This window comes from Camelus dromedarius, chromosome 22, assembly GCF_036321535.1.
Source record: "Camelus dromedarius isolate mCamDro1 chromosome 22, mCamDro1.pat, whole genome shotgun sequence".
Lineage (NCBI taxonomy): Eukaryota > Metazoa > Chordata > Mammalia > Artiodactyla > Camelidae > Camelus > Camelus dromedarius.
Window position 1 is genome coordinate 16,447,981 of NC_087457.1, and position 25,947 is coordinate 16,473,927.

General features: G+C 39.2%; 1 protein-coding gene across 7 annotated transcripts in view; it reads right to left on the reverse strand.

Annotated features, from left to right (window-relative positions):
- Nucleotides 1–25,947, reverse strand: part of NRG1 (neuregulin 1) — a 194,587-nt gene that overhangs the window by 152,354 nt on the left and 16,286 nt on the right. For all 7 annotated transcript variants that reach the window (XM_064477477.1, XM_064477476.1, XM_064477474.1 and 4 more), the window contains exon 2: nucleotides 3,324–3,501. In XM_064477477.1, the coding sequence (XP_064333547.1) occupies nucleotides 3,324–3,501 (178 nt within the window). The remainder of the gene's footprint in view (nucleotides 1–3,323; nucleotides 3,502–25,947) is intronic.

Sequence of the window (25,947 nt, forward strand, 5' to 3'; positions counted from 1 at the left end):
GGTGAGAAGACATGAGACGTAGAGTCAGCTCAATTTCAGGTCCAAGTGTTCCCTCACTAACATGAGATCTATAGGCAGAAACCCAGCTTCCATCATTTTCAGGATATTAATTTTTTAATGGGTATAAAAACAGCAGTATTCTTTTTCTTATATTTATAAGATGAAATGAAAAAGTACTTTGCAAATGTTAATTAAATTCAGATTCAGTTTGGTCCTTCAAAAAAAAGGCGATGACACCAATTTTTGTTTTTTTAGATACAACTTCAGAAATGACTGAATACCCAATGCTGAAACCCAACAAGGTGATCACTTATCGAGCAGTTGCCCACTTTACACAAAGTGTCTTCTTTTTTAAAGGATCAAAAATGTTCACTGTTTTGCCAAGAGTAATTTACAGTCACATTACTTGAATAAAAGTCTTTTCCCTTCTCATTTAATTCTTTCCAGCAAAGCTATTGTTTAAAAGAAGTAATTTCCGAATGTCAGCCTTTCCGGTATAATGGGATTTTATTAATATGTAAGACAGTGCTGTTAGGTGTCTGGGCCCATGAAGCCAAGACGAAAATGCTTTTGTGAATACTAATGACACTTTTATATGTCATCCAAGCCATGTAACAAATTAGCTCTTCACATTTACATGTGCTCTTTCAAAGCCATATTCATTCTGGGCAGCTCACTTTTTCTGTTGTTCCGTTTTTATCAACGTATCTATCCAACTTCATTAGCTTTTCCTCTCCAGGCATCCTCACATGGAACACCTGCAGTCTGCAGCTTGCTTGGTCCTGTTCCTTCAGCCCAGGTGGCCCTCTCCCAGCTCCCTCCCTCCCTCCTCTCCATCTTCCTAGCGAAGCCTCCACTGTCCCTGGCTGGGGGCCCTCCCCACCGTCCATGTGCACGTCTTCCTACAGCATCCCGTCCACTTTAAAACTGAGGATTACATAACTGCTTACATTCTCCTCCCATCTTGAGACCTAGCCTCTGGACAGCAGGGAGCACTTCTTGTTCATCTCCGCGGACCCAGCAGCTAGCTCAGGGCACACGCACGGCATCTTGTCTGGGAGAGGGCAAAACTTCCCATCGACTCCCCCGCTGACCCAACCCAAATGGCCTCTTCACTGCCCTATAAACAGGGCCTGCTACTGACTGCGGTTTCTGCTCTTCACCTACCCAGCCAGAGGCACGTTCCCTCTTCCCCAGACCCACCTCCTCACAGGGACTCCTGAAGCTCTTGGGGTCCCCCCACCACTCTCATGGCACTTTGTGTCGGTAACGAACAATTTAGCACTGAGTTTTATTGTCTGATATGAAGTGCTAGACATTTCATATCCCTGATTAAATCTTGACTTATGATAAAGCAGAACTGACCTCAATATATAAGTAATGCTTTTTTTTTTTTAGACCACTATGTGTACACAGATGGGCTGCTTAAAAATCCTGAAGCTCCCCGGCTCTAATAGGGTTTTAGCACATGATTGCTGGAACTCCTTTTTGATATAAGGCTGAATGAGATCATCACTCTGCAATCTTATGACTCCCTGGGCGTAAAGATAACAAACACCCGATGATTATTCCATTCCTCCGTATTCCTAGCATAAAAGCCTTCTGTGGGCACGTAAATATTTTTGTTATTGTTTGACAGCCACATAGAAATGAGCGAGACATCACGCTGCATGTGCAGACAACTTAGTTTCTTACTAACTTGGCTAACTGATGAAAACAAAACAAACACCAAAATCTATCAAGAAGGATTTTTTGTTGTTGTTCAACCTGTCTGTAAGACTCATTTTTTTCATTTCACTCACTCTGTCTCCTCCCCTCCCCACATGCACACATGGTAGTAAACATGTCAGCTTTCCCTTTTTAAAGAAGGATGAGGCATCAAGAAATAGATTTGTGTTCCAGCTTAGTCACAGCTAGTTGGGTGACATGAGGCAAGGCAATGCTTTTTGGACCCTTGATTTCTTAGTCTGCAAAAGTAGAGCGTTACCGTGTGCAGTTTGACTCCCCTTACTACCTAGGGGAATGTTGTAAAAAACAAACACACAAGATTATGTATGAAAACACCCTGTCACTTTCCAGTGTTATTTTTTGTGTCTTTGTTTTCTGTATCTTTGAAGCACCACTTGCTACAGAAGGTGACACTGAGGCTTTCCTTTACGCTGCATTATACTTTGAAATCAAGAGATCTTGCTGACACAATCAATAACTAGAATAAGCAGTGTAGTTAATAGAACCATGGAAAGCAGGAAACCCTCCTTAATGACGGCTTTTAGACTAATTAAGCACTTTGGTAAGATTAAATTAAGTTCCGTTACAATCACTTCGTTTACTCTTGCTCGCGTGGGTGTGACAACTTTTTAGTAGTTGTCTTAAGAAACCCAAGTCCGGGGGGGGGATTCTTTCATTGCTGCTTCATACCTGGGATTTCACTCGACTGCTCTGAAGTGTAAATAGAGAAAATGCAATCTTTGAGCTTGGAATCACTATTAGAATGAATACACGTCACATGATCAAAGGACTGTTTACAAGCAAAAATCCAAGACGTGTATCTCTCCCTGTAATTTCAAAATGTAGCTGGATATTAGAAGAACAATGTCTTAACTAAGGAAATAAATATAAATGAAGACTATAGGAATATCAAAGAGCATCATTTTACAGGCGGTATAGAACATACCTACCAAGATGTTACAAGGAGTCACGTGAAACCTTCTCAAATACAGACCTCCTCAAGGGAGGGCAGGGGCATTTAAGATTCTTGCTACCCAGGATTACCCGATGTTTTAATCTGCTATAATGGTGATGCAGTTTTAAGATAACTGTTGGGTAAAAATTCTTAGGAAGTGTAATTTTATGTATTCAACTCTCACTTGAAAATAGTTCAGATTCAACGGATGACATTCTAAGTCTATCCATAAATCTAGGTAATTATTGATCTTTACAGCGAAGCCGGGATTTTGACTGTGTGAGGCCCTGGCGCTCTAAGCAGAATTTTAGAATCTCACTTATTGCTATTAAAACAGCTGCTGTTAATACTGTCTCCCCTCAGCCCTTCTATTTCCACCCACACTCTACAGTTCTTTCCACATCCATCCTTCCCTTTCCTCATCCAGAAACTGCAAGAATCAGAAACTTGAAATTCTTTCTTATATAACGACACAAGTTCTGGCCACCCTATGATGAAAAAAATCTCTTCATTTATTGTATATCATGGTTTGTTGATGGTATCTTTACTTATTAGGCTGCAAGTAACCTATATGTATATATACAGATTTTATCATTCTGCTGCTAGGCACTTCCTCCGCCGTGACATACAGGATACTTACCCCGGCCTTTTCTGTATCTTGATGTTTTGTGGTTTGTTCTTTCGGTTTAATTCATTTCCATTCTTGAACCATTTGAATTTGAGAGAGGAGTATTCAGAACTGGTCTCGCACCGAAGCACCAGTTTGGAGCCTGCAGCCGACTCCTGACTTTTCATCTCTTTCAATCGGGGAGGCAAGGCTGAAACAGAAAAGAGAATGGAAAAATGTTCTGATCACATGGTGATCTTTCAGAGAGAAACATATTAATTTTGGTGAGCCTGATCAAGAGACCATTCTCAAAGGCTTTAACTACCTGAGAGAGAGACAAAAACCAAAAAAACCAAAAAAACCAAAAAAACCAAAACAGTGGTGGGGGTCGGTGCAGGTGGGGGTGGGCAGCCAAAATGTATTTCAACTTAGAGAAAAATAAAATGCTCAAGCAAAAAATATTCATGGGGGAAAAAGAGAACTTAGATTATAAAATTATTCTTAAAAAAGACTCGTTGATATCAAGAACAAACTAGTGGTTTCCAGTGGGGAGAAGAAAAGGGGGTGGGGCAAGATAAGGGTAGAGCATTAAGAGGTACAAACGATTATGTATGAAATAAGCTACAGTGATATATTTTACAACACAGGGAATATCACCAATATTTTATAATAACTATAAATGGAATATAACCTTGAAAAATTGTGAATCACTATATTGCACACCTGTAACTTACATAATATTGTACATCAGCTATACTTCAACTTAAAAAATATTCTTTAAAAAGTATTCTAAGATGTACATATATATATGTGTGTGTGTATATATACACATAGGTGTGATAGTAATTTCCTCAACCTTTACATTCTCTGATACCTTCAAAAATCCTGAACACTGGTCATTTCAAAGAACTAAAATCTTATGCTAAAGAATACGTATCTGGGCCATTATTTCTAAAGCATGCTCACATCCCCGATCACAATGAATCTTCATCACAGTTCTGCGAATAGGTACAGCAGGTACCATACCTACTTTTTAATGGGACGTTTAACTTCAGAGACAGGTAAGTGTCTCTTGTCCATGGTTACAACATTCTGGAGAGTCGCAGTCATACTACCCTCGCATCAGAAGTAGCCCAAAGAACAAAGAGGATTCATAAATCTGAACCATGTTCATTTCTTCAAGAAATTCTTCGGCAACATCACTCCTTTATTGGACCTACAGTTACTGTTTCACAGACAATGCATGATCTTTCCAGATGACCCCCACACTCCCATCAAATTATCAGTTTGATTGGATTTAGCCTTTTTACATCTTCTCAAACAGAGACTGGGAGTACTAAACTGTGCATTAATTTGTAGGATATTTTACATTAAACACTTAGATAACATTCTTATTTTAAGCAAGACTGCTTAAAGGAGTATCTATTCTCTACTGAAGTATTTATGGATCAAATGTTATAAGAGCTGAGATTTACTTCAAAATGAAATGGTGGTGGGGGAACGAGTAGGCGTAAAAATGAAACAAATTTCCCCAGAAGTAGATCCCTGTAGAAGTTAGACAATAGGTAGAAACGGGGGTTTGTTACACAGTTCTGTATAGCATGTCCAATTTTTTCATAATAAAACAGTTTTTAAAAAGCATAATGAATGGATTTCCCTCTGCACACAAAATTTCCCTTAATAATCAACATTGCAGAATCGGAGATCTCAATACCTCTGTTTCCAACGATTCTTAGAAAAGTCAACTACAAAATCTACTTCTGCCCCCATTGAGGACTTAACAGGAAGTTAATTCCTCAAACACACCAAAGGAGACTGCACCTCTGGGATGCAGTGAGCAGCTATTCACTGTGCACAGCAGTGAAGACTCCAAGGCAGCAGCCAGAGCCATGCTAGACACGAACAGGAAATGGAGTCCCTTTCCTACTCTGGGTTCGTTTTCCTACAACACTGCCCTTACCAAGCAAATCCAGAAAAAAAAAAAAAAAAAAAAAAAAGAATGAGGATATGAAGTTTCCAATAAATTACAGCCAAAACAGTTTGAATGTTGTGAATTCTTAGCAGTGTCCTTACAATCACATATCCCCTTTTAATTTATCTGGAGGCCCTAGAAGTCCACTTGTAATAATGTCTCTCCTGTGTCTTCTGGGGAAACCATCTGTGACATGAAGATATCCAGCTTTTCAGAGAAGAGCATCTTTAAGGAGTTAACTCAAAATCCTCCATAGTGTAAACGGAGAAGCAAATCTGTGGACCACCAACCCAGCCACATGACTGCACGGCTGGCCCACGTTCTGCTGTCAGTAGCCTTTTCTAGAGAAGTACCATACAAAATTCCTCACTCACTCCAGGTGGAGCCCGAATTCAGGTCTCCAGCAGACTAGACAATAACATAAATTCTTCTTTGTCTTCACAATAACCACACTAATGGAAGAGCCCTGAATATTTCACAGATTTCCTGATAAAAATACAAACTAATATTGAGCACATCTGATCTGTGTGGTTTCTCTCATCTATTTATAATGAGATAATTTTCAGTACAGTAAGTTTTCTTCCATTAGATTATAAAATAGTAACTCTATGTTACCAGAATACATTTTAAGTACGTATATTTCTTCCATAGACAGTTTGCTCACATGAAATAATCTCTCTTATTTCACTGGAAAAAAAAAAATCTACTCCACCAAGTACTTTCTAACACTCAGGTATAATTTTATCAGACCAGGAGTAGTTCCAAAACCTTGGGGCAATTTTTTTTAAGTGAGCACTTTGATTTAAAAATTGCAAATTTTTTTTTACTTGCCTTTCAATTCTGGTCTAAGAGTAAAATGGTCTGATAACTAAAAACTGGTTGAAGGCAAACGCAATGCTAAGTTAATGCTTCTAAAGCAGTAAGTGGTCTGAGCATCCTTAGCAGGATTTAATTGTATTTGGTCTACCAGGGTTTATAATTTTGCTTTCAGCGGGATTCTGGAGAGGCAGCATTTCCACACCCTGAAACAATTTAATGATAGAGTAAGTTTTAAGCAGTCTTTGCTGAAATCTATTTCAAACTTGCTTGACATTAATATGAACACATCCACACCCTAAGAAATGTATCGCCAGAGACAGACAGTAAAGTGCAAAAAAAAAGCAGCCTATAAAAACAGAAACTCAAATACCCTCAGAGCAATGCCACACATTTTACAGGCTCCTTTTCACAGGATTTCAGTGTTTTAAAGGGCTTTAAAAAAATCACAAGTGTATTCTTCTGACTCTAACTCAATGCAAGTAGGTATAATTGTATACTTTAAAAAGTCTATTTTTGCACATTACATTTCTTAATTGACATGTTGCATAATGCAGGAAAAATACTGTGGCAGTAATCCAAAAATATTTATTTGACATGCTGACCACACAAAAATCTAAGGCACTAGGCTAGTTTACTCCAAAAATTTAATGCATGAATGAATATTTGTGATAAAGATGAAATACATTTATAAAAAGAACCATTCATCTAAGCAATCCTCTTGTTTTAATTGTCTAGGGGGGGCACTTTTTTCTTTTTTTAAGCATACTCAGTGCTGCTGTATCAAGCACTGTACTGTATTGTTGAGAACAGGAAACAAATTTTAGCATGTGTATGCTGCCAAGATATGCTGATAGCATGTGACACCAGACAAGGTGTTTCTGTTCTCTGACGGTCTGACGATGCAAAGTTAACTCCTATCATAATTCTCCATGTTTGGCTGCGCAGTCACTCTGAAGAGTCTCAACACACTGAACAAATTAAACAGGAAACCTGCAAGATATTATCAAATAACAGTGAGCTTTCAGCTACAATTCCACTGAAGCCTTCCCTGCATAAAACCATATAAAAGCTTGATATCATGCACCTGTAGATCTCATGGTGAAAATTAGTGACTGACGATTATGTTAATTGATAAAAGCCACACAAATATCATTACTCAGTCCTCTACGCAGAAGGAGGTCCTTTTTTTTTCCTTTTATAGTCATGTTAAAGGTAAATAAGTGACTACAACTCCTTTATCGATCACATTTCTTCCTTCCTTCACCATCTTATGAGACGATTACAGTCGAAGCGCAGAGTTGAAAAAGTCTATGCTTTGTCATCTGGTCTTCTCTTCTGAGCTGCACTCACAAATTTGACTTTAAAAGGGAAAATTTATCTTATCAGGTTTGAAGTTTTGTAAATAAAGCCTTGTAAAAGGCAGCAAGCCCTAGTGACAATGGTATTTTGCAAGACACCTAGGATTAAAACCACCGCCACTTCCACAAGGAGTGATAGTTAAGTTAAAAACTCTCCCGCAAGGTCACTACTCCTTGCCACACGTGGTGACTTACTACTCAGGCTACCCCACATCCAGCCAAATCATCCTTCAGATAGACTGTCCCTAACTCCAGTTAACTAGAGTTCCCCAAAAGCTTAAATGAGAGCTACTACATGAATCTGTGTATTCAGCAAGGATGTTTGGAGAACGAGATAAAACATGTGAGTGCCTTCACTTGAGAGAAAATCACTATGAAGTTCAGGCATTATAAAATATTCTCAAGCTGACTCCGTATCACTGGCAGCAAACTAAACCAGTAAACCCATTGAGAATAGTCTTCAAGGTGGATTTGGACCCAGAAATACCATTATAGCAGTTCCATGTCCAACTCCTTACAGAGTCAAGGAGATATGTGTCTTATTGGATGATACCTTTACGAGCATTTTGAACAATCCCCATGACATATGCATGGAATGTGTCATTACACAACATAAAACAATAAAATTGGGGATGATATTTTAGCATTTTACTTCTATTCTTCACAACGGTCGTGCCCCGACAGCCTAAGTTGGCTCCTTACTAATGTTAACTTTGATTCCCTAAACATATCAGTTTCTGTTGGTGGAGAGTTTTACACACGGACGTGCTCCGAGTCTCACTTCCCACAGTTCACTGCCACAAGTTGACTGAAACAACAGAACTCTTTTCGAGGGTTATGGGTCACAATCACCCCAGGCAACAGTGACGCTTATTCTAAGACCGTTGAAAATGACCTCTCACACTCTATGGATCAATACCACACCCACCAGACTGGACTGAAGCAGCACAGGTTAAAAAAAGAGGGCCATTTAAGGAACTGATCCCCACCCAATCAAGGAGGGGCAAGAGCGGTCACTCGTAGGTGGTCACAGTCCCTATTTGGAGGCTTAGGCTATTGGTGATGGTGGGTCCATTTTGATTGGCACTATATTCAAACATCCAAATGTCTAAACGTATGAGATAGAAGAGATACAGGATCTCAGAGGCTTAGCACAAAGTAGGACCTCAACTGTTTCCTGAAAAAAAAAAAAAAAGTAGAAGGAAGGATCGAGAAGATACTGGTATAGACCCAGGTCCAGAAATTATTCCAAAGTCGACACCTACTTTCTCGGAAGAGTTTTTAAAATTTGAGATCAAACGGTCCCAGTGACACTATTCTTTGCTCGTATGTCTTCCATTAGATTAGGATTCGCACAACCCCTGCCGTATGATGCTAACGGAAAGGCAACATAAGTCTACCTGGGAAACTACCCAGTCAGCGGTACCGTCTTTACTTTGCAATGTTCATGTTCTCCTATATTTCTCTTACCTGGTCATCGCCGTTAGAGTGATCTCTGCTTGATCCCTGCCTCAGCTAAGACGTGGGTCATCACATGCATGCTCCTTCCCCGCCCCTTTTGTGCGCCCCAGCTCAGCTTCTCCCCACGAGGCCCAGGCTGTGCCCCCACAGCAGCGAGAAGGAGCACACACACTTGAATATCATCTCTTCTGCCTTCAAGTCAAAGTTGATGGATTGTCTTCATTGCCTGACCCCAGTCTACGAGGTCAAAATTTGTTCCCTTCACTATTAAGTTATTTATGATCCACATGTAGCCTCAGATTCACCATTTGTGTTAAATGCCCTCTTCCTCTTCCCTTTTCCTCGTTGTGTTTCACGCGCGGCGAATAATTATTCTTCCCACTTCACAGGTGAGGACGTGGGGTGGTTATACCTGCGCTTGATCAATGTCACAAGGCCGTCGAGCTGCAGACCAGGATTTAAACTCAGGACCTTTCTCTCCAGCAGGAGAGACTGCGCAGTTTGAGATGGAGGTGGGGAAAAGGGAACAGGATGGGAGACTAAAAATCAGGAAAGATGATTCCACTTCATTGCCGCTATGGTAATTTTACGTTCCTTACAAGAAGCCAGATCAACCAGACCCCCTCTCCACACGTCTGCAAGAGATTAACAACCTTGTGAAATTCTACAAGGGACGTAAGCACAGGTTTACTAGGTAACAGAATTTTTTCAGCCTAAAAATTGATAATTACGTTTGTTGAAATTAGCAATCTTCCTCTTTTATTCTGTAGTGCTTTGTCCAGTGTTTCATAGGTTGACGGCCAAAGACAAAATTATGAAACTACTATAATCGTGTTCCCAAGGCCTATGAGATGAAGTTAAAAGGGAGATCATCTTAGTACTTTCGACAATAAACTCCTTCCGAATAATAATAGCTAATGCTGGCTGAGTCCCTACTATGTACCAGGTACCATTCTAAGAAGGCTATGTTTATTAACTCCTTTAACTGTTGTAACAATTCCAGGAGATATGCGTGACTACCATTATTCCCAACGTACAGATGATGAAACAGAAACAGAGAGGTACAGCACCCTCCCACAGTCACACAGCCAGCCTATGGGCACCGGTATCTGGACCCTGGAAGGCTGACGCTAGGGCCCCTCCTGCTTTTAACTCCTACGCAATCAGCTGAATAATTTGCTATGTTGGATATGTTTAAAGTCAAATGTAAGATTTAATTTATTGATATATGAATAGTGCCTCTATTTTCCTGATAGAACCTGGCATACAGCACATGACAGATCATTTCTGCATTGTCCAAGTGCCAAAGAGAGTCTGGGAGAGAAAGTAGGTATGAAAATTGCTGACTCTCCTCAGTTGCTCTGATGATTTATGGGGAAATGAAACAAGACAGAATACTTGAAAATGGCATGATACAAAGAAATGTTTTTGAACTGTGTGATTGTCATCCACCAAATGCCACAGGGGTGGACTGCACTGTATCTGACTCCAGGGTTCACTGACACTCGATACCCCCCACGAGGGAACACAGCAACCAGAGGGTCTTAACAGATCCCTGTTGTTCTTTCAAGGTCCAAAGGCAGCACGCTGTGACCATGGATGCTGATGTAAATCACGGCACCCTTGCTGGCAGCTTTAAGGTAGGTATTCAACAAGCTGCCTAATTAATGCGTCACCAGAGCTGCCCCCAGTTACAAGAACATCTCACTCAGAGACACAGAGAAGCTGTCCTACAAGCATCACTTAAGGCCATCAACATATGGGGTTAAAATGGACCCTTTTTTTTTTTGACCTAATTGATGTGTAGCAAATTTCATTTGGCATAAGTTTATAAATCGGATCTTTTCTGTTGTCAAAAGGCAGGTTTTTTTTCCCTCCTTCATTCGTTATCCATACCTGCCATATTCCCCCAACCTGTCACTTAAACAGAGAAATGAAGAAATATCCAGTTACTGAAAATTTGATACTATATTTATTTCTTTTCTTATTGTAATAAAAATAAAAGAAAAAAGAAAAGAAAAAGAGTTTTTCTCTTCTGATGTATTTATTGCTTGAGTACATTTAGTACATGAGCGTGCCCTTGATGTGTTAATAATATTTGTCTTCATAGCCATGATTTCTTTGTTGAAACTGAATTACAATCATTCAATTAACTCATGTCACTAAAATTCTCTCTCTTTTTCCCTTTGAGAGAAGAACTTTATTTAGATGTTCTAAACTGGATAAAATTCCCAGGGAAGATGAGTTAGTTAACACTTGATTATAATTAGTTTTAAACTATGACAGCTACATGAAACTTCTAAACATTGCATAAAACACATGCAAACAGCATAAAGCGCTGCTTTTGAACAAAATCCTAATTTGTACCAATACACAGAACCCCACGATCTACTTTGCATATAGCCATTTAAAACTTATCCCTCCTGTGAAGAAGAAAACGTTTCAGCAGAGCTAACCATGAGGTAAATGTGTCCTGTCAGGACCTCTAAAGTCTATTTCTTTGTTATTTAGGCAGGTCAATTTTCCTGGTAACCAGAGGTTTCTGATTTATCTTTTTTTTATCCACAGATAACTTATGAAACTGAATGACACTGACAAGCACATGCCAGGATGGAGGGGAGGCCAGCCAGATCAAAGTTAAATTTTCCCCTGCTCTGCTTACTACAGTGAAATAGTAGTAAGTAATTGCATCCTTTCTTAAGTAGGGCCCAGGTTTGACTTCTGGAGGGTCTTTAAAAAGCTTGGGTAGTTCTTTGCACTTTTAAGCAGGTCCACAGACAACCTACCAACTGAATCCTTATCATTTTCCTGCTACCTCACAGGAAAGACCAAGGAAAGCAAGTTTCTTATCTTAGGATTCCCAGCGTCACGAATTTGTTGAAGATGAGGGGAAATGACCTGGGTCAGATAAACAGATTGTTTATTTGTAAGTTGGGAAATCTGTGCTACATCACTGATCACCTACAGCAATCTCATTTTGTGACCTGTCTAACAGAGTGACAAGGCTGCGACGCTCTCCTGCACATCCTTGGGAGTCAAGCTATAAGGTCAGAGCCAAAGGAGTCTGGTTTCAGACAACACACACACACACACACACACACACACACACACACACTCAATCGCAATAAGGAAGACTTAGAATTCAGTTTCCCTCATTTGACGCAAGAAATTAATTCATTAAAGCACCTCTTGAAAGTACGGGTCACCTGCTTCCCACACATTCTGAGACGATCCATTGGTTCCTAAATTGCAATAAAATTTTCTCAGCGCAAAGATTCACACACATCACTCAAAAGAAACCTCAGGGAAGCTTCCTTAGCGTGTCAACACGTGGCTTTCATTTCCTCCACAGGGACACTGGCACGCCACTAGAAATGTCTCTTGGTTTGTTTGTTTTTATTTAGAAGGAAGTTTAATTGGATTCTTTGCTAATAGTTTCTAGCCCATGAATTTAAATGACTAAACTCTATACATAACATCCTGTGCTTCTGCCTCTCGCTTCTGACAGTATATACGGACAGTTAAGAATCAGGGCTCAGCAAACCCGGAGTTGAGTGTTGTTTGGTCTGTGGGACCAGAGAGACACATAATTACAGCTGAACCTCAATATGCTTGTACATAAAATGGAGTGGGAGGGAGAGATCTGCCTTACCTATTTCATACAGTTGGAAAGCTCTAATTAAAAATGGTGGTAAAAAAAATAGTTTTCATGATTAGTGCTGATTTGACTGCCAGTATCTGTAAATCATCTTAAAAAAAATTAGCTCCTATAAATCCAAATGACACAAATTCACATAATTAACACCTGAAAAACTGCACATAGCTGTGGTCATTCTTCAAGATACAAAAAAAAAAAAAAAAAAAAAAAAAAAACCCAAACCAAAAAAAAAAACAAAGCAGCTGGAAACGATCAAGAAGGGTCACTAAAAAGCTCAAAGGGAAGGGCTGCCAACGTAAAGAAGTAGACTAAACATTCTAGAATCCCAAAGACTGATACAAGGAAGGCCAAGAAAGGAAAGCGAGGGGTCTTTAAAATCATAAAAATTTTAGATTCATAGAGGAATACTACAGTGCATGGGAAACCCTCGAATCATGAAGTAATAAGATGTTTTAGAATGAAAAAGGAAGCACATTCACACATGATCTCACTTCGGCACAGAAAGTTGGACTCAAGATGGCAAAATGTGAATAAGGTGTACAGTTTAGTGAATAGTTTTGTACCAATGTTAATTTTCAGTCGTGATCAATATACCAAGGGAACGGGGAGCTGGACGAAAGGTCTATGGGAACCCTGCCCTGTCTTTGCAACTCCCCTGTGAATCTATATTATTTCTCCCCCACACCCCCAAAGTATATGCAAGATAACTGGCCCAATTTATGTACTTTTCTGAATAGTAAGTTAAGTGGCCCTCTTCCGAGTTACCATAAATCCATTATTATTCCCTTTAATACAATGCATTTTATCTTCAAAGGGATTTGCTTCACCCAGGAGACAGAAGGCTCCTATAAGTCTGGGGCTTTTTTCTTTTAATTCATCTTTTATCCTAATAACTAGCACAGTGACCAATAATATTTGCTGAACAGGAGAACAAATAAAGAAATAAAGTCAGTCTGTGAGTCAAATACTCCGTATCAGATTAACCCCTTCTTTCTCTCTAGTGCACGAGATTTGTGTAAAAACACATTGGATTCATCAGGGTTATCGCCTACCTGTCTTACTTGTACGATATCAACCTACTATATGGTCTTTTCTTAACAAACACATCAGAATATTCCATACCGAAAAGACCTTCTGCTGAAATCCAACTAGTATTCAGACAGATAATCAGCTTTATTCTCTTCGATATTTCTCAACTTCCATTCTTTTGACAAATACTATTGAGTGCCTATTAAATGGATACCACTGTTTCAAGTACTGAAGATACAGACATGAGTAAGAAAAATAAGATCCCGGCTCTCCTGAAGTTTAAATCCTGGGGTGGGGGCAGAAGTCGAGGAGAAGTCTATTAACCAAGTAGACTATGACACGACTTGGAAAATAAGTTCTTATCTTTACAATCTAAGAGCACGAAGAAACTGTTGCGGGAACTACATCCCTTCCACTTAGTCATGTAATACAGCTTTCTTTCGCATTTAAATTGTGACTTGATCTGATCACTAAAACTATATACAACCAACTAATATTAATCAGTTAAATATAGCTCAATTGGTAAAACGGCATTTTGAAAGCTTTTATTCATGACAACAAATTATTTTTCAAATTAAAAACCGCTCTTCGTTAGGTAGGCTTTGTCTGCATAAACTATATTCACACTATGTTACACTTTTATCATCATATGACTCGATATAAGTCTTGAAATGTACTGGTTAAAAGCCCGAGTCAGACAAACCTAAATTCAAATCCTGCTCTGCCAAGTACTAGCTGTGCAACCTCGGGGGAAGTATTAAAATTCTCTAGACCTCAGTTTCCTAAAATTTAAAATGAGATTATAATAGAACGTGTTAACAGGATTAAACAAGATAATGTAATTTAAGCACTGAGCAAACAGCGTGTGTCCGATTGCAAGCACTCAATAAATAGTCTTATCATATTGCTGTTTATGTCTTCGGTAACTTTCAGCAGTTTATAAAGTTTTCTATGTTACTATAAAGGTTTAAAAGTGACTGCCCACTTAGAGCTGAGACCAATGAAAGTACATTCATTCCGGTGGCAGGCAGAGTAATGATTCCCAAAGATGCCTCAATCCTACTTCCTAGACCCTGTGACTCTGTTGCCTTCCGGGCGGGGACTCTGCAGGTGGGGTGAAGGTAAGGGCCTTGAAGTGTGGAGTTGATGCTGTAGCACCCAATCTAATCGTGTGACTCTGTAAGAGCGGCCAGTGTCACCCAGTCAGTAAAAGAATGGTCAGAGAGGTAGGGTGGCTGGCTTCTGAAGTCAGAGAAAGGGGGCCCCGAGTCAAGGAAGGCAGGCAGCCTTTAGAAGATGAAAAAGCCAAGAAAATAGACTCCCTCCCAGAGCTTCCAGAAGGGAATGCAGCCCTGCCAATGCTTTGATTTCAGCCCAGTAAGACCCATCTTGGAATTCTAACCTATAGAATGCCAAGATAATAAATACATGTTGTTTTAAGCCACTTAGTTTGCGATAATTAATTACAACAGCACCGGAAAACTAATACAATTCCCAAAATGGAATCAATCATGTTGATTTTCCAATATTAACAGCTGTGGAACTCCATCCCACAAAACAGTATGTAGATTCTTAGTGTATAAAAATAGATAGACCACTGGCTGTGCATCACCTCACCCTTCAGGGACTCCTATTCAGGGTCCAAGGGAGAGCCTCCCACCAAAGAAGTCATGGACCCCAGAGGACTGGAAACCATTAGGAGTTCAAGAACTGAGGTTCAACCCCAGAGAATGACCCCAACCAGTTATGGCCAAGACAACTATTCTCTCTCTTTGGACTCAGTTTCCTGCTCATAACATGAAGAGGTCAGGTCATCTTTCAATGCTGTTAAACTCCAAAGTGAGTCAGAGAGATCTTTTCTTCTCCTTTTTGTACACTGTGTTTTAGGAATTTATAAGCAGAGAGTCACCAACCTAATTTTTATATTTAAACATGATTTATGTCCCAATGACAATAGTAGTGTCATACGACTGAAAAAAGAAGAAAAGACTTTTACAAAATTTTCCAAGGCTCTCAAGAACCCAAACCTACATATTGGTAGATGTGTGCTTAAATTTGACAGTTAAGGTGACAAAACAAAATAAATTATTTTTCTAGTGACTTCCCTATTTAAAGTAGCAGTAAATTTTTCTTAGTTTTTGGAAAATGTCATTTAGGAATTTTAAGCAACAAAAACTTATACAAAATCATCAAAAGAAGACTTTACAGATTAACATTACATTCACTTCTGGGTTGACATCTAATGAAATCCATCACTTGGGAATCATATATTTTGGTTTTATGACCTAATTTCTGTATCTGAAGAAAGTTATTTCTTGCATAACTTTGGTATACCTCAAATATCTTACCTAACACAAGGGAAAATTGTGTAAGGGGACCAAAAGTGTGCAGTGAATCTGTTGAACAATGATCTATCTGTAAAAGGGGGGAACGTCATATAAATAAATTAAAAGCTACAGAAACATGACAGTTAAGAACCTGGCTACATGAAGCTTGTAGACAGGTCATGAAAGCCATCTCTAAACATCTATAGTATCTCAGCACTTTCTGACAAAAATCTGCCAGCAATGCAGTGGCCCTCTTTGATTTAACTGTTAGAACATAACTGCAAAAACCCAAACTTCACTGAGTTTTATCATAATAGTGACCAAAAAAAAAAAAGAAAAAAAAAAGAAGAAAAATTTCTATAGTGGTTCTGCTACAGCATGTGTTAATGTAATAAATAAGTTCTAAGTAGCAGCATATCAGCACATTATTGATTGAAAGCACTAAGAGACAAGCTTCCTTCTGATTGAAGAGATAGCCTTAGTAATACACAACGGTTTATGAAAAAAGGCTGATAGCCTACAAATATGCATTGCAAGTCATGGTTGGTTTAGTAGCTTCAAGAATTGCTACACTTTCCACTATGTTAACCTATCTGGAGAAGCTGAGGGTATAGATGAAAAGGCTGCAAAGGTATTTCCCTATTTGTGTACAAAGTGCTATAATGATGGCATGTACCAGTCTTAAAAATTTGATAATGAAGTTAATACTGATCTCTGCTAGAAGAGTATTTCCTTAAGGACCAAGGTCTGCAAATTAGGTACCAGTCTCAAGGTTTAAGAGTATAAAGATTGAACTAAGTTGCTGAGAACAAATACCATTTGAGCTGTAACTGTGTGAGAGTTTCTTACCTTTCTTGTTAGTGGTCCAATTATAGTTCTCCACATTCTGACTTCTCTTCACCAAGCCCTACTTTTCCCAGAAGCTCTGTTATTTTTAGTGTATGATTTTGCAAAATGAGGGGATTTTTCCAGGAATGCAAACATGGAATTACAGCAAAAATATCTGTAAATAGGACAGGGATCAGTCAATGGTCTGGCAGATTGCTCTACCCCAAGCCAGATGTCCTCAAACCTTGTGTATAAACACGTCACCTGGGCAAGTTTACCAAAATGAATATGAAATATTCATAGACCCCTGAAAAGATTCTGATGCACTGGAAGCGGAGGAAAGCCCAAGAATGAGTTCCTTCAAAAAGCATCTCGGATGACTCTGATACGGGTGATCTGGGCACAGTATTTTCAGAACTATTACAATGCTCTGGGGAAGCAGTTCGCTCTAAAAGTTGCTCAGCATACGCAGAGTTAATGCCCACTTTCCAGTAAGGATCTTTTAGGGGGAATGCTTAAAGTTTATTTTCCTAGATAAATTAAAGAGAAATAAGACTTAATTTCCCTTCTGGAGAAATTGAGGATCTTACAGAAAGAGACAAAAGTAAATTATGAGAATTTTTACGTTCTTATGGGTAGTGCTGTAATGGTTGGCATCTGCTTACTTATCTACCAGGCTCAAATTCTAACCCTTCATATCCAAAATAACAGTTCAATAGGTGCTGGGCGTAAAAAAAATTTTTTTTTAAAAAAATGAAAAAGGAGAGAAAATGAGAAAAAGAGAATCAGCTATGCCAAACAATTTCTCCTGAACTAGACACCTGCGTGAATCTGTCTATGTTACGAAAGGCAGACTATTCTCTATGTAAGAGCAGAGTAATTTCATAATATTTAAACAATAGTTTGAAAATGTATTGTATTAATTGGGCACACATTTATTTTGGAGAGTTCAGATGAAGGTTGCTTAAAAATATTTTCCCCTCGTCTTTAAATCCGTGTAAGAGAAAGAAAACTTTAAATCTGTGCTTTCTCCTCTCAGTACACATACCTGGCCTCAGATTGGAATGACCAGACCTAGAAAAGGTAGTTAAGAACTATAAAAAATAGTGGAAAAACTTCTCATTCCCAGACCTAGTTTAACCTTCATTAGAACTTCAAGCCCTACCTTAGTGTCATCATTGATTTGCATAAATTTATCAAAAGTATTTTGAAGGCCTGATGAAAACCCTTTGAGAACCCAGATTCCCAGTAAAAAGACAGAACGGACTGGAGAACATAAGCCATGCCAGTTAAGAAAAAGTCAGAATACAGACTGCCAGAGCAAATAGCAAGGATATAGATTTTATGGTAGAATATTGAGATACAGTAACTCTTAAAGGATATTATAGAGGTAGACAAAATATAGCCCTCAGGCCAAATCCTGCCCACCAACTGTTTTTGTAAATAGAATGTTATTGGAACACAGAATTCATTTGTTCATAAATCTTCTATGGCTGCTTTCCGATTAACTGCAGCGTTGGCTCTTTACAGAAATGTTTGCAAACTTCTGTTACAGAGCATCAGTAAGTCATCACACAGGATCATCACATAGTATGCTATAGTCTGGACAGCAACTAGAATTGGCTGCTTCCATAAAGACAGACTGCAGAATGGAAATAATCCATGGGGGGATCTACGTTTTGAGGTGCAAGAATGAGCTGGGTATCAGAGTGGAATGTTCAAAATACTACCCGTGAATACAAAGGGAGCTAGCTTCCCATCCAGATACGCAGAGGCGGCTGCGATGGGCTTATGGTAAATGCTGGCATTACCTAGTTCAAAAAAAAAATTGCTTGCAAGTGGGGATGGGATATACAGACTAGGAAAGGATGGTGGAGAAATCAACCTCAAAGTAAGAAAATAAATGTGTTATGGATTTGTGAATTCGTACTTGATTGGGTATATAGTTATTTGGTGTATATAATTTTATTTAATGATGATTTCCTACCTAGAAAAAGAAGGGGACTGATTCACCCAAACCCTGACTGACAGAAACTCCCGGGGCGAGGATAGTTATCAGAGAGAGGAAATGGGGCCTGTGGAAGGTAAAGTTAGAGACATAGTTATGAAATGTCTCAGCCATTTAGGAATCTGGACAACTGTATCTACCCAACAGAAGAAACTTCTGATATTACTGCGTTTGTCATTTATAAAATCATCTCCCCTGTTTAGATTTGAGAGGTCACGGTTTTTATGCCCCAATGGCTGTCAATGATTTTCAACTATAATCAAGATGACTGAGAAAAATATACATGTTAATTTGGAATAATACGTTGTGGTTAAGCAGGAACTATTCCAATTGTGACAACTAGTTATTATTTTAGAAAGGACGGATTTGGGGCTTAATGAATCCAATTTGAACAGTAACAGTATTAGAAGACTGTAACGTAGAGACTTGATTCTGGACCCTGCAGATCCTGTGTGGATGACACTGTCCAGTCTGTTGCTGGGAAGGCGCTGAGATCATTTACATTGTTTACAAAATAAGGCTGAGTTTTTGTAATGGGGATTAGCAGGAAAAAAAATAAGTGACTTTAAAACCAAAAATTGAGAAATTGAGGAAAACAGACTTTAGAAAGACTCAGGAAGTGTGTCACATGTAAATATTTCTAAAATGTGTTGCAATTGTTTCTTTGAAAGGAGGAAATGAGAATTACAAGAGTGGACTGGGATAAAATACTTGGAGTAAGAAGCCAGATGAAAGTCAAAATTTTTAAATGCAGGCGACGTAGACAGAAGATAAAGATGAACATAAAAGAAAAAAGGCTAGCAATGAACTGCACATAGCAATGACATGGGTTTTGGAATCGGATATAGTTCCAGGACTGAATTCCAGCTCAGTGTCACTTTTTACAGCCCTACGTATATTTGTAACTTAAAAAATAGACATATATGGTTATTCCCCTACCATACATGTCATTATTTACTAACAGTGAGTTGGTATTTATTTCTGGTATTTATTTAATGGAATTTATTTCCACCTATTCATTTTGAGTAACTCTGTTGGCTCGTGTCAAGGCAAAGGAATCCGAGACTTGTATATGAAAGCTGAACCAAGAAGGTGGAGAGACACTGGGGCAGGACCCAAGCAGAAAGAAGACACAAGTCAAAACCTTGAAGACCACACGTCCTCATGCGTGCTGTAAAATCATGATGGCGCTAACCAGTTGGATATAAGGCCAGATGTTCAGTGGGGGGGTGAAGTGATGCTGAAAATCTCCTTGTGTGCACATCACTTATAACAGAGCAAAAGGAACCTACAGGCATCTCAAACTGCAATGGAATCAAGACCCAAAAACAGCCCCAGTGAGTAAGGGATGCTAAGTAGAAGTTAATTATAGAGACTAGCCTCCATTATTATTAGTTGTAAAGGTACAAGTCACTGTTGTGTCTTTAATGAGAAACACTGTCCCTATTGTTTTGTTATAGTGTCTATAAAAATATTCATAAAGGCTATGACAAGTTCACTGCTACCTTCAATCCAGCTGACCCAACTTTCCCACCACAGGTCTTTCCAGGACTTAACTAGGCGTGGCTCACGTGTGCATCATACACACACCACCCATATGTTCATTCACTGATAAAATATACTCTTCTCTCATATGTGATAAGCAGTAAGGAAAGCACCTCTTGTGGATCTGGCCCAAAGATTAACTTTCCGGGTATGGCAAGCTCAATGTGCATTGCTGTCCATCACCAACACGCCCATCCTTTACTGATACCCTATAATCATAATTCATATGAGCACAATCACCTTATCATTGATTACTGAACGATCCAAAATCATCAATAATTCAGTTAAGTGTGTGATACTTTATCTTAAAGAAAGGTTTCTTTCAAAACAAGGGTTGATACCCAGGGATTTCTGATTAATTCTTAAGTTAACCAGAAAATTTAATTAGCAATGATGTTGTATTTGAACATATTTTAGTTGAGATTTATTCATCTTTAAAAGCTTAATAATAAAGTGGAGCAAAGTACTTACTTCGAAATTCCCATTTAAATCTTCTTCTGATGAGCTGATAAAGTTCAATTAGTGGGTAACAAAAAAATTTAAAGGCAAAACTTACTATTCTTAGAGTTTATGTATATAAGTTAGAGTTCTGTTAAAAGGTACTCCAGAATATCATTAGAATATTTATTACTTACTCCTCTTCAGTAAGAATTATTTCTATTCTATTCACTGTCTATTTTCAGCACTTAGCACAACTCAAAGAACATTATTAGATGGCTATAATTAACAATTACTTGTTGAATAAATGCATACAAAAACTTCCTGTAATGAGTCAGCAATTCAACACCAGCTTGTCTTCCTGATGAATTACAAAAGTCCAAAGAAAATGAATCTGAGAAATATAATATCAAAGCATGGAAAAGAGCACATGAGAAAAGGAAGAGAAAAGCAAGAGTAACCATTTTCATCTAATTTTTCTAACAGATATCAAATATGATGGGTCTTATGTAAAATGTTTTCTTTTTTAAAGGGGAAAATGGAAAGTAAAAGAAATAATAAGATTACAGTTTTCTACGGAAGCACTCCTGACCCAGATACACTCACTCTTTCTTTGACCACAGTATTAGTAAAGCACGTGAGTCATGAAAAACACACGCATGCACGCACCCCCACCCCACACACACTTAAAGCACGTCTTGGTCTTGGCGTGTAATTTCATTACTTCCGTACGGTTCCGTGAAAGTCTTGGCTCTTTTTTCTTTGTCGAAGACTTTTATCTCTGCTTCTGCAGCACATGGCTCTTGGATGGATGACTCATGTGCATATTTATCATCTTTTGTTTGCTTGTTTTTAATTCCTCATACTAACAGGACACCACCTGCACATGGCGCTTTGTGCGAGACCATAAATCAGAGCAGTCTCCAGGAGGTGGATATTATTTTCAGAAAACTCTTCTGACTCATTCAGATATGCAAACTTTTATGCTGAACAAGGTTCTCCAGAAGCACGAGCCTCAGACTTCGGAAAGCATCACAACCTCTATGTGGAAACACAGATGGCTAGGCCTCATCCCAGAGCTTCTGATTCAGGAAGACTGGGCAGAGGCCAGAGGATCTGCCAGCAAGCTTCCCACTGAGGCTGAAACTGCTGGTCCAGAGACCACACTGTATCTTATATACTCCGAGGAATAACAAGAGGACAGATAACATGGAACTGATGGCAACGTGTGAAAAATAACTGGTGTTAAAAACATATAGTAAGCGAAGTAAGTCAGACAAAGATAAGTACTATATGATGTTGCTTGCATGTGGAATCTAAAAAACACAACAAGCTCGTGAATACAACCAAAAAGCAGCAGATTCACAGATCTAGAGGACAAACAGGTGTTGTCAGTGGGGAGAGGGAAGGTGGAGGGGGCAAGACAGGGATGGTGGAGTGGGAGGGACAAACTGCCGGTGTAAGATCAGCTCAAGGATGTATGCACAACACAGGGAATACAGCCAATATTTTGTAATAACTGTAAATGGGAAGTAAGCTTTAAAAATTTCATTAACATTTTTAAAATTTTGAATTAAAAAAATTAAACATGTTTAATAAAGTTTGTACTCCTTAATTTTGTGTTTGGGCAGGGGTAAGGAGAAATCGAAGGAGGACAAGGATGGGAAAGACATAGCTGATACAGTCATGGGGCATTCGTAGGCACCCCCACCAAATGCCAAAATGACATGGCAAAGAAAGACATAACCTATCCTTTGGTAATAAGGTTAAAAATGTTTAACTACTATACAGATTTAGACTAGCTTCCTCCTGCACCCATAAGTTTATGCCTAGATTGAGTTTCAACCAACTTTGCCGGGCACTAAAAGTTAAAAAGAGGAGGTAGGTAACCCTAGAAAACTCTACAGCACTGGGCTAAGATAAAATTAGCAGAAGTTGTAAAGGAAAATCTGCCTTAAATGACGACCGGTCAGTCACCCTTTATCTTTTTTGACCCTGACTTAGGAGGTTCCAAACGAACATTTCAACCATCAGAAGCATCTCTTAGAAAATGTCTCATGGTGTTCTAACCCCTACCATTTACTACTTGGACAGATTTCCAAAGCATATTTCTATCAACCATGATTTGGTAGTACTTGAGATTTTTTTTTTTATAAAATAAGCATAATGATTTAAAACTTCTTCATCTCACATTTAACCTGGGAACTTGTGGATGTGCCAACGCAAAGTCCAAAGTGTTGCAGGACAAAGCGTAAAAAGCTTGAAGAGGCTCACTGAGTTAGCATTCTCTCGAAGACAAAAGTGATAACAGCTCACTTGGAGGAAACTTTACTATGGAAACAAGCACTTGAGATTTATGGTGTATTTTTAAACAAGTAGGAGCAATTGTCAAGAGAGACTGGGCTCTATTACAAATCAGTGATTTCCCAAGCAGCGAGTGACAAATCCCCTCCCCTTCAATATCCTCAAACACATTATTTTTTTGCTTTAATAATACTTAGGCATTAAGAAGAACGGAAACACCTGGAGTTGATTTTAACACAACTTTGCTAGCCCAGGGTAGAGTCCAAATCTTGTCAGGCTAAATCTCACCCTCGACCTACTAAATACGATTACCAGAGCCCGGCCACTTCCCCACGTCCCGCAGCTGGTCTCCTCCGCCCCCACCCCTCAACATCACATGTCTAGAAACTCCAGCCGCAGCGAGAGCACACGTTGCCAATTCAAGTGGAATCACAGTGTCTTCAATCGACACTCAAAAGCAGAGACGCCTGTGTTTTCTCCTGCTAACTGTGGGTCTGTGCCACACACACGTCTGGAGAACATGACGGGGCACTCTCGTTGGGGGTGGCCCCAGGCAGCCACTGCTTGAGTGAAGCAGCAGCAATAGACCACACACGTTTACTAAAAAGAAGTAAGGGACACATGAAGCTTGTAAGTCCCAGGCAAGGAAGGAAGTGAAGCATGAGGCCCGCCTGTAGAGACACCCCGGGGCACCAGGCTGTGAGACCTTGGTCAAGTCACCTAACCTTCCATGGCTTTTCTCTTGAAAATGACTGGACTATACCAGAAACCTGATTCCTTGATGAATTTTGCAAAGTCTTGCCCCTTTTCTGGTAAACTCTGTAGTAACCACAGAAGTTACATTCAGTGAGATTTACATCTTGTCCGATTACACCTTGAGCCACATTTTCCCCTCATTTCACTGAGGTTTTCAGGACTGACCTTTTGGTTTATAAAGGCCACCCCTACCTCCACTTGAGGCATTTCCGAGAGATCTCCTTAATTCAAAATGGACCAGATATAAGTTTGCTTAGATCCTAAAGGTCAACAAAACCAGTCAATTCATCCTCAGAATATTACCTTCTCGAAATCCCTAACTTGGGGACTCTTCAGGCTAACAAATCTCTTGGGAGGCATTAATATTGCCCCGAAGTTTTTAGCTTCTTTCTGATTAACGACTTCCTCTTCTAGAAATGGAGGGTAAGATTTTCACAACTAAAATGCTGAGTTAAATGTAACAAACATCACCTTAAAAGGATCTGACAAGACAGAGAACTTTTGGACAAAGTCTGAGGAAAGTATTGAACCCAGGAAATACTTGGGCAACACAACCACATTTCCTTTAAGGGCATTTGCCCACCCCTGAAGTGGGGAGTCTTATAATAAACCCTCTCCAGATTAAGCCAGGAAGCCAAAGGGCTATTCCTATGAAGGATGCCCAAAAAGCCACGCCTACATGTAACCAAAACAAAAACCAACTCTTCCTTCAACTCCAGAGAACTAAGAGAAATTGTCTTGACCCTGAGGCAAGCAAGAAAGAAAAGCTGAGGCTAAAGACAGTCTCTTGAAGCCCAGATAAGCAGAGGAAGAGGCCTTGGAACCTCAGGCTATGAACTCAGTAGGGTCCCCGATATCCCACAGGAACAAACACAGGCCTAGGCACACATGCATGCACTTTCATCCTATGTCTTGAGACATGCTCCAGATCATTTTTTTTCCAAACAAGAACGAGCATAGTGTCAGAGATAACAAGCACAGAAAGAAACAGGCCTTGACTGAGAACCAGCATATACTGAAATCATCACACACAAACGATGAAATAAGTAAGCTTACTCTGCTAAAATAAAGAAAGAAAAAACTTAAGAATATCTTCAGGGACCAGGAGAATATAAAATGTAGAAGATCTGTAAAGGGGTCAGTCAAATAAAACTGCCAGGAAAAAAAAAAAGAATGGAAATGAAAAACTTAAGGGATGACCTTAGCAGCAGACTGTACACAGCAGAAGAAACAACGAGTGAAGTGGAAGACAGGTCAGAAGAAATACAGCAACAGAGTGAGACACGTGCTGGGAACTTTGAAAGAGATGAGAAGGGAATGGATGAAGGTGAGAAGGTCCAACATACTTTTAATTAAAATTCCAGGAGAGGAGAGAACAGAATAGAGGAGATCTTTGAAGAGCAATGGGTGTGAATTTCCCAGAGAAAAACAAATGTACAGGTTCAAGAAGCCCGATGAACCCTGAGTAGGATAAATAAAAAGGAATCCACACCTAAATCCATCACAGTGAAACCAGAAAAGAAAAGGAAAAGAAAAAAAAAAAAAAAAAAAGACAAAATCTTAAAAGCATCCAGAGAAGAAAGGCAGATTACTTTCAAGGAGTGGCTGTTAGAATGACAACTAACTTCTCAACAATTCTTGATTGATTAAAGTACACTGACAACTCACTGCATCTTGGTTGTAGACCAAACTGTAGATTTTATCTAATACCATAATTGCATGCTGACGAAGCGTTTCCTCTGAACTCTTTCTCAAGGTGGTAGGAATACAGAGGTTGTACATTTCTGAAAATAATTCTGAAACCTTGGGCTGCTTTTAGCTTTATTGCCCAATACTGTGGTAAAGCCATGGTACTAGAAATAATGGTGCTAGGCTTGTAAGTTTTATCTGTGTTAAAATGTTCCCACCAATCAATTAAAATTCCTTCCTGGAGCTGTGCCACAGAGAAAGAGAAGAATAAGTGGAATTGATTCGCTCCTGGTAGTCAGCAGACCTCTAGGTGCTACACTCACCTGTGTCTCTGGGCCACAGATGAAGCTCTCGGTGCTTGCTCAGTATTTTTTCTCTTAAATTAAGTTCTTGAGAAATAAGTTTTCTTTCACCTACTTCTCCTCAGACCTTTGATTCACATTTTATATCTTATCAATAAATCTC